The sequence below is a fragment of the Solanum pennellii genome, chromosome 1 (genome assembly GCF_001406875.1).
Source record: "Solanum pennellii chromosome 1, SPENNV200".
NCBI classification, from domain to species: Eukaryota; Viridiplantae; Streptophyta; class Magnoliopsida; order Solanales; family Solanaceae; genus Solanum; species Solanum pennellii.
In genome coordinates, this window is record NC_028637.1 from 91,473,692 (window position 1) to 91,483,965 (window position 10,274).

At 31.1% G+C, this 10,274-nt stretch overlaps 1 protein-coding gene across 1 annotated transcript; it reads left to right on the forward strand.

Annotated features, from left to right (window-relative positions):
- Window positions 1-4,940: 4,940 nt before the first annotated feature.
- Window positions 4,941-5,508, forward strand: LOC107015826 (histone H3.2-like). Its single transcript, XM_015216246.2, has one exon. It carries the CDS (start codon window positions 4,978-4,980, stop codon window positions 5,386-5,388), a length of 411 nt encoding a protein of 136 aa, XP_015071732.1. The 5' UTR covers window positions 4,941-4,977; the 3' UTR covers window positions 5,389-5,508.
- Window positions 5,509-10,274: the final 4,766 nt, after the last annotated feature.

The window sequence follows — 10,274 nt, forward strand, 5'->3', positions numbered from 1 at the left end:
CTTATTGAGTAATTTTTTCACTGAAACACCACTCAGTTACTCAATTATACCATCATAGTATAATTTTTTTTTATTATTTTTGGTACAAGTGTTACTTTTCGAAAATATGTTGGAGATTGAAACTAGCGTAATCAAATTCGAAAGTTTCATAAGAGATACATCTAAAAAAATTGATACTCAACATCCATATATAGTTTGAAATGTAGAGAAAATATACAAATGCCCCCTCAAGCTATGAGTGGATTCCCAATTACGCTATTCTTTATGAAGTCCTATTATCCTTTTGAACTACTTAAAAACTGATAATGTGACCCCTTAAGTGCTAACATGTGCTCACATGGTATTGGGGGTGCATTCACTCTCTTTGAGGAAGTGAGAAGCAAAAAACAAGTAAAAAGAACATTTTTTATTATATTTTATTATCATTAAATTGTACAATTTTATTTCTTTTTCTTTTTATTTATTTATTTTTATAAGAAAAATCACCCCCTTTTAACGGAGGGAATTACTTTTCCTTTCACTTTTATGCGAGAAAATAATAATAGTCTCAACATTTCAATTTATGATAGATAAATTTTAATATTTTTCAGAAAAACTCATCGAACTAGTCAGTGAATAGGAAGAAATATTCACCATAAAATATAGTATACCCACTGACAATTTGAAAACTTATTCTTGAGCTTCAAATCTCTTTAAAAATGGTTGCCCATGGATTGGCATTTCCTCCTTATTTTTCAATTTTTTTCTTTCACTCAAATCATTTGATCAAAATGTTTTCAAACTCAACAATGGGGTTCCCATAAAAGATTCAATTTAGTCTCTACAATTAGTGGTAAAGTTTTAGCATTATATGCAGAAATTCAAAAATTGTAAGTGTAAAATATGCATATAGTGATAGAGCTGAAAGTAAATATTTTATGATTGTATTTTTTTTTTAAAAAAAAAAAGAGTTTTGAACTTTACCTTCATTGTTTTGATATAATCACTTTGTGAAAATATTTAATTTCCTCCATTAAGTGATTTTACGGTGATTCTTCTGTAATACTCTCATTTATATATATCTTTATCTATAAAAAATTATTTACCGTGTAATACAATTTTTTCTATGTAGGCAAAGTTAGAGAAATTTGCATAAATGAGTATAGTTTATGGGTTAATAAAGTGAGAAAAAATATAAAGTAACACTTGAAGTTGTTCTGAATATTAAAAAAAATATCTTAACTATGCCGATATTCCATTATCCCTCTAAACTATTCCGAACATATATTATTACATCATTTTCGGATCAATTCCAGATTTTAAATGGCAAGTGTAATCACACACCAATAATTGTGTGACACGTGTTAAATCAATTTGAAATATTAGTTTTTTTCTTTTGAAGTTTTTCTTTATTTCTTTCTCTTATTTTTTGACTTATTTTAGTTTTATTATTTTTATTTTAATTTTATTTCAATTTTTAATTCATTTTCCACCCCAACTTTCAAACTCCCTCCATTTTCTTTCTTTATTTCTTCTTCTTCACCTCTCATCCTCACCTAACCCTACACTCATATCAAGTTGAACCCCTTCATTTTCTTTGTCTTTTCTTCTTCTTATTTGGTCAAATTTCTTACTTTTCAAAATTATACTATTTTCTAGATTTTGTTGAGTTATTGATAACAAAACTAATTATTTTTCTAAAAAAAATCAAAATTTTGAAGGTATCATCATTTAATTTATCTCGTTTTCATATAAATTCAAAACTAGAAATGATAATTTTGAAAGCATAATAATTCTCCGAAAATAGAAAAAGTTTAATTAGAATTTGGATAAAAAATTAGATAATGTCTACTAATTATCTTGAAATCTAATGGGTTTATCACATTGTTCGAAATGTATTAAAATATCTAGATATAATTTTAAAATTGAAGAGAGTTAAACTAATAGTACAATAAAAGAGAGATGGAGTTGTGGTAAAGAGTGACATTGAAAGTGATAAGTTAATGAAGATGACAATGAATTTTTGAATAAGAAGTAAGAAAGAAAAAGAAAAAAATAATAAAAAGAAAAAGTTAAAATAATAAGAAAAATAAAAATATATATTTTATAGTAAAATTCTTGTAAAATAAAATTATATTCGTTTTTCTAATTTGTTCACACTCTTTAAGAGAGTGCATACACTATCCATGCCAGGTGGACAAAAAATGATGTAATAATATTAGTTCAGGATTGTTTAGGGGGGTAATAAGACACTTGCATAGTTTAGGTATCTTTTTAAAAATTCGGGACAACTTCAGGTGTCACTTTATGTCTTTTCTCTAATCGTCCAGTAACTACAATTAAGAATTAAGATAGAAAAAATGCATAAGCACCCTTCAATATATATCCGAAATTTTAGAGACACATTTATACTATACTAAGGTTTTATTACCCATGAACTTATTTTCTAAATAATTTTCTACCCCTTTTCGACCTATGTGGCACTAGCTTGAAAAAATGTCAACATGCGCTAAGTCCAAAAGATAATTTAATTGAATTGACAATAACTTTCTTATGAATGTTCATGTGCTACTTTGTGTCTATCGAGATACATATGTCCTCAAAAATCACAAAAATTGAACCAAACCGATAATAACCAAATCGCTGATTCTTTTCTTTTGATTTTAGAAACTTAAAAAACAAATTACATAGATTTAATTTTAATTTCAACAAATAACCAATTCAAATCGAATTAAAAATCCCATAAACACATTATCTATGTAAATTAACCAACTATGAAATCAATCAGCTTTTACCAAAATTTAAGATGGAAACACAAACAAGGTGAGTCAATTTCCCCAAATGGTCATCCAAGTTAAGGGAATTGCCTTAAAATATTATTTATGTTTCATTTAGGATCAAATATCACCCAACTATCACTATTTTCCTCCAAACATACTTGACAATTCAAAAGCATCACTCTCTCCTAATTGGCATGACATGTCATTAAAGAATTTTTTGATATAGACTAATTTAATTCTTAAACTCATTTAACTAAAATAATGATCATATTGTTTTAATTTTTTTTAATTATTTTATCAAGAATACATTTTCATACTTAAAATCTTTTATCATAATTAAACTTTTTATTTTTTTATGTTATGCAAAATACGTTTTTAAAACGTACTATAATCTCATCAATTTTAAATACTTATAAGCACATACATTCAAGTTATATTGATATACAAATCAATCGTGAATGCTAATTTTACTTAAATTAATCATAAATTGTATAATAAACAATAATATTAAAGGTCGATTAATTATTAAAAAATAATTATTTCGGTGTTTTGAAATCCACATACACTTACAATATCTTTTTTTAAAAGAAAATAGTAAGTGAATAAGATTTATAGAAAATAAAATTTTGATCTTTATTTATCAGTATATTAATCTCATATAATATGTATACTATGAATTAAATAAGTAAATTCAATTAAGTATTAGTTTATTTATTGATGTGTATGAAAAGTTATAATATAATATAATATAATATAAAATAAAATAATAAAATTAAAAATAAAATTAAAAAATAAGTTAAATAATAATTTTCTCTTTCATATCAATTTTTTTGTCAACCTTACAAATTTATCTAAATACTTTTATTTAAAAAATTGTTTAAAATTTTCAAATAATTTAGTTAGGAATTTTAAAATTATCAGGTAATAAGTGTATACAAAGATTTTTTCATTGAATTTTGTTTGGTGACAATATATAAAGTTACTAGACTTTTTAAATTACTTTTCTTATAATCTTCATAAATTCTCATGTAATTTATATATTTATTTAGAGACATGAGTTTGATGAATTAAATAGGTCTAGTATTTTTTTTAAATGATTATTAATGACAGGGCATATCAACTAGAATTTAAGGAGACTTTTGAGGTATTTTAGTATTTCTAATGGATAAAAAATATAATATTATTCACTTTCTTCTTCTTCTTTTTTTCGAAAAAAAAATATCGGAAGCATGAATTACAAAATATACAATTAATAATATTGTATTAACCTTTAATAATATTGATTTATTATGCAACTTATGATTAATTGATGTAAATTAGCGTTAATGAGTGATTTATATATCATTTTTTTTTGAATGTATGTGTTTATAAGTATTCAAAATTGATAAAATTATAGTACATTTTAAAAATGTATTCTCCATAAAATAAAAAAATAAAAAGCTAAATTATGATAAAAGATTTTAAGTATGAAAATTTATTATTAATAGATTAAAAATAAATTAAAAATAATATGAACATTAGTTTAGTTAAATAGGTTCAATGAATTAAATTAGTCTATTATTAAAAAAAAGACTTTAATGACATGTCATGCCAACTAGGAGAGAGATGATTTTAAAGTGTCAAGTATATTTGGAGGAAAATAGTGATAGTTGAGTGATATTTTGATCCTAAATGAAACATAAATGATATTTCAAGGCAATTCTCTTAACTTGAGTGACTATTTTGGGAATTAATTCCAAACAAGGTCCAATCCATATGGGCCTACCATCTGTAGCCATGCCCTAAAAGGACGGTGGCGAAAATGATAATCCACGTGGCAAGAATCCATTTGTTAACAAAGCAGCACGCGGATTGGTATCCTAGCAAACATTTACATTTGAGATCTCGACCATTAACAACAAATTTTCTTAATCCAACGACTGTTATTTACAAAATGATAATCCACGTGGCAAGAATCCATTTGTTAATAAAGTAGCACGCGGATTGGTATCCTAGCAAACATTTACATTTGAGATCTCGACCGTTAACAACAAATTTTCTTAATCCAACGACTGTTATTTACTTCAATTTCACACCCCAAAATTTCAAACTCCCTTCCAAATTTCTTATGATTCTTGCCTACTTCACCCCTATATAATACCTCTCGAACTCACCATTCTTCACAATCAAAGCATTTCTCAATCTATCAATTAGCCTTTCACTTTAGCATACAATTGAAATGGCTCGTACCAAGCAAACTGCCCGCAAATCTACTGGTGGAAAGGCTCCAAGGAAGCAACTGGTCCCCAAGCCTTTTATGAAGTCAGTTCTAACAACTGGAGGAGTGAAGAAGCCTCACCGTTTCAGGCCAGGAACTGTGGCTCTAAGAGAAATCAGGAAGTACCAGAAATCTAATGAGTTGTTGATCAGGAAGTTGCCATTCCAGAGGCTGGTTAGGCAAACTGCTCTGGATTTCAAGAGAGATTTGAGGTTCCAGAGCAGTGCTATGGCTATTCTACAAGAGGCTGCTGAGGCTTACCTCATTGGGCTCTTTGAAGATACCAATCTTTGTGCAATCCACGCAAAGAGGGTTACCATCATGCCCAAGGATATTCAGCTTGCTAGAAGGATTCGCGGAGAAAGGGCTTAGGAATCTTCTTTTATGTTTATGATTAATTTATGTTTTGTATTAGGGCCTTGTTTGCTTCTTCTGTTAAATGCTAGTGTCAATCAAATTATGTAAACCTCTGGTTTAGTTCTATTCTGAGATCTGGTTAATGAAATTTATAGTTCATTTTATTTCAATTGAAGATGTTGCCCTACTATAATTCAGAGTATATTTTGAGTTAATATTCTTTATTGCTTTTGTCTTTTGGTTGTGTAGAGTGCAGGGCTTTCATTAATAGCCCTATTTTGCACAAAGTTTCATTCGTTAACACTTTGATTAATTGTTGCATTGTATGCTGCAATTGAAGAAAGAAATATAAGCCTTTAGATTTCATTTTTTACAACAAAGGGCCAGCTGGCGCTGACACTTTTGGTAATACATTATATAGCAAGTATATTTAAAAGGGTGTTTCATGTATGGAACCTTGATACTCTGTAGGACCTAATGGTTGACAGATAGAGGTATTTTGAATTCAATAACGACTAAACAGTAACATTTATTGTAGAAACTTTGCATCTCTTTTATGCGTTGTTGGAATTTAGTTTGTTTTGTTAATCAAATTTGGTTGTTTATAGATACAATTAGTGGTAGGGGCTGGGTGAGCGTTGATTTTTCTTCCTAAAGCTACCATAGGTTGAAGCGGTAGCTGTTTTGAAGTAATTTAAGTTTGATTTAACTTCTTGAAACATGGTGCTGCAGCTGTCGTATACAAACTGAGACTGAGCTATTTTTTTTCAGATTTCATCTCCAGCTAACACAAGGCTGCCCCAAATTTAGACCACAAAGTAGTAAGGTGCTCAACTCATTTAAACTTTTGTGGTATTGACTATTATATATTCATTTATGATGATCAAATTGAAGAGCTTGAATTTTTTTGGGCAAATGTACTGTGATGTTAAGTGTTGGTGTAAATATCATCATCTTAAAAAATGATCATATGTAAAGATTAAACTTAGAGCTGTTTGTTCTCTTAAGTCATTAAATCTTTAATATTTTGCTTTACTTCAAAGTTTCCACGAATCTGCTGTTATATAACGGGAAGGCTGCCTAATACTTCTGTTTTCTTAAACATTACTTTGTCTTTCCCCCAACCAATCCCCCCTTGCAAATTTAAAGAGTCAACTGTTTTTAGTGACATTACATTTAATAATTTAAAGGTGTTCAGCCATGAATACAGGTATTAGAAGAACAACTGAAGCATTCTAATTCTTTGCAGATCTGAAAACAAACCAAACTATAAGAAAATGAGGCTCAGGTGCTCTGCAGCTCCTAAGAATATCTACCCTTAATACAACATTGACAGTAAATATCCTTGCTATGTTGAATGAGAAGTGTCCACGCTCTGCTGCATGTACTTATATCTCATAAGGTAATTTTAGTTTTGTTGTCAGGCAAAATAAGCCTTGTTTATTATTTCTCTCACTTCTAACGTTTAGAATATGAATAGGTTTATACAATCCTATTAGAATATGAATAGTTTATACAATACTATTAAAATAGGAATAGGTTTATATAATCCTATTAGAATAGGAATAGGACTACTAAATAGTATCCTATTTGGTAAAAGATTGTATTCTATGGTTTATAAATAGGGTCTCATGTAATAATGCAGATACAACAACAAATCAATAATATTATTTTGCTATATTTCTCACATGGTATCAGAGCCTCTACGATCTTGGTAACAATCAAAGAGCTTCCGCTGTCGGCGGGCGACTATTACTCATATATGTCGACCGTCCGGCTAATGATTATGTTAGCTAAAGTTAGGTAACTTGAGAACTTCAAGTCACCGGTGTCAAATTCCGGTGGCAACGGTGGGACTGATTTGCGTTATCTTTCGTTCTAAATGTGTTGTGCAAAGACAACACCGTCACAAGGCTCGGGAGGCTCAGGCGACTAAACCCCGACCTGACCCACCGGAAAGTGACCCTCTACGCGCCCTCACGCGCTGATCGGAGGCGGAAATTTTCCGGCGAGACTGTACACGCGCCGGCGCTTGAGGGGTTTTCTGGTCTTTTTTTTTCTCGATATTTTTCTTTTGTTGAGGTCGTCCAGTACTTACGACCAGAACCCGACCATTTTTCTTTAGATTCGATCATCAGTATTAGGGTTCCAGTGATTTTTGGGCCGTTTTCGGCAAGATTCTGGCAAAATCAGAATTTTCAGGCTAATGTGGGTAGATTCCGACAGCATAATACATCTTTCTATTGATGTTGATATTGGTTATGGTTGGTGGAAACATTAGCGCTGCTTATGAGTAGGTTCAGAGTACCCAGGGAAATTGACACGTTATGTGGCGATAACTTGTATCATGGCAACAATGGGAGGGTTGATATTTGGTTACGACATTGGAATTTCAGGGGGAGTTACTTCTATGGATTCTTTTCTCAAACTCTTCTTCCCTTTGTCGCTTCTTTTGTTGATAAGAAACATGACAGAAAAGTGACAATGTTCCTTGGAGGTCTCTTCTTCTTGCTTGGTGCCCTTCTGAATGCTGTTGTTGTCCACATTAGCATGCTCATCTTGAGTCGTATCCTTCGTGGAGTTGGAGTCGGATTTGCTAATCAATCAGTACCTATTTATTTATCTGAGATTTCTCCCTACAAGTACAGGTGCATTCAATGTTCTCTTCCAATTGGTCATCACAGTTGGGATCTTGATTGCTAATATCGTCAAAAGTTGGGTCACCGTGTATATTTGTGGAGACTACTTTCTTATATTTAATTTTGTAGCACCGTTCCGTCATTTCGGTGACTACTTTTTCATATTAAATTTGTGTAGCACTGTACCATCATTCCAGTGACTACTTATTCATATTTAATTTTTTAGTACCGTCCCATCATTCCGGTGACTATTTTTTCATATTAAATTTGTGTAGCACTGTACCATCATTCCAGTGACTACTTTTTTTCATATTTAATTTTGTAGCACCGTCCAATCATTCCGGTGACTACTTTTTCATATTTAATTTTGTAGCATCGTCCCATCTTTTCGGTGACTACCTTTTTTTGCATATCTAATTTGCGTAGCACCGCGCATCTCCCGGACTACTTTTCATATTGAATTTGTGTAGTACCGTGGATTTTTTTCCGAACTATTTTCTCATATCTGAGTTGCATAACATCATGTGTCTTTTCAGTAACTTAGATTTGATTTGCATAATTCCATTCGTCTTTTCCAATGACTCCTCAAATCTGATTTGCGTAGGGTTGTGCCATCATTCCAATCCTACCTATATAATTTCTCTTTTCATAAGGGTCGTGCCATCATTCCGACGAGGAAAATAGTTCAGACTTAACTTTATTCTATTATTACTATTATTTAGTCAATTAATTTCCTAGAAAACAAAAGACAATAAAGGGGGGTTTTTATATCTAAATTAATGAAAATAATTAACTAAATTAAAGTAAACAACTAACAGATTTAAATCTTGGAGCTTAATCAATTAATAAAAGTAACTAGGGCTTAAGTGTTCCCCGCAGGTTCCTAACTTGATAATCCTAACTATAACAATTCTTTCCTAGTATCTTGCATGTAAAGTTATAAGTTATGTATCTCTAAATTCTTGGTCCGGCATCTAGAAAATTTCACTCCGCACCTTGGTCCGGCTACGTGTGTTGCTATACTAACCCTTATCTTTACCTCATATTAAGCATTGTATTCGATATTTGACTAAGTTATTACCTTGTACCAATCGACACTAGCCTATTAGATAGTATACACTAAATCTGTGTTGATAATTCTTTTCCTATTATCTACCTCCTTGGTCCGGCAAGTAGCATTAAAACGAGTTCTAACGTTGACCATCCGTTAAAAAGACTTCTAAATAAAAGAATTATCAATACATGCAAAACACTATTCTAGAATTGCTATTTTAGTTAGATTTTACCTCATTATTCACCCATGATTCCCATAACCCTAGTTATGGAGTTTAGTTACCCATAGTCATAATCACACTATTCATATATTTAATATAAGAATTCATGCACTTACTTTGATGAGAAAGAATAAAATCGAGAAATTTACTTGATTAATCAAAAAAAGCACCAACAATTAATTCCAAAAAGTATAACAATTGCTGAAATTAATCCTTCAATACTTGAACAAGAGAATTAAAGATTATCCAAAACATTAACTCTCCAAAAGTCTAACTGTCAAAATGTCTAATATCGAAAATTCTAACCCAAAAAACGAGGTTTTTCTAACTATTTATAATAAAAATAAAAACCTAATAAAAGAAGGATTCTAATTACTGGGACTACTCTCTGATCATTGCGACGAACCAGCAGGACGGACCATCGTGGCTATGACGGTCCGTCGTGGACTTTCGTAATTCCACACTAAGTCAGACTTCCCCATCTTCCTTCAGCCGCTTCACTACGATGCCACCTACGGACTGTCACAGGCTCGACGGACCGTCACAAGCTCCATAGGTGGTCTCTTCTACACTTCTTCGCTCAAAAACTTCCGCGTTCATCTTTGGACAGATTTCCTGCAAATAAGGAGAAACTTACATAACAATCAATACAAAAAGACTTTTGGAGACACACTAAACTTAAGGAAAAAGCATTAAAAATACCGTGAAACCACGGTATATCAACACCCTCAACTTAAATTCATTGTTTGTCCTCAAGCGACACACTTTGACTCACTACAAAATCTTTGTACAATAGTATCCATATTTTAGCTTTCGCAATCATTTGGCTATCAATCCCGATCAGTCTCGTCATGTTTACGCATGTTTTCGCTATTAGGCTTGAATTATGTGGAACCAGACCATGACACAAACTCACCACGCACTGACACCTATCCTCTTCAATTTCTCACCGAGGTGCTAATATTTCCGGTATTGCAACTAGTGTCCT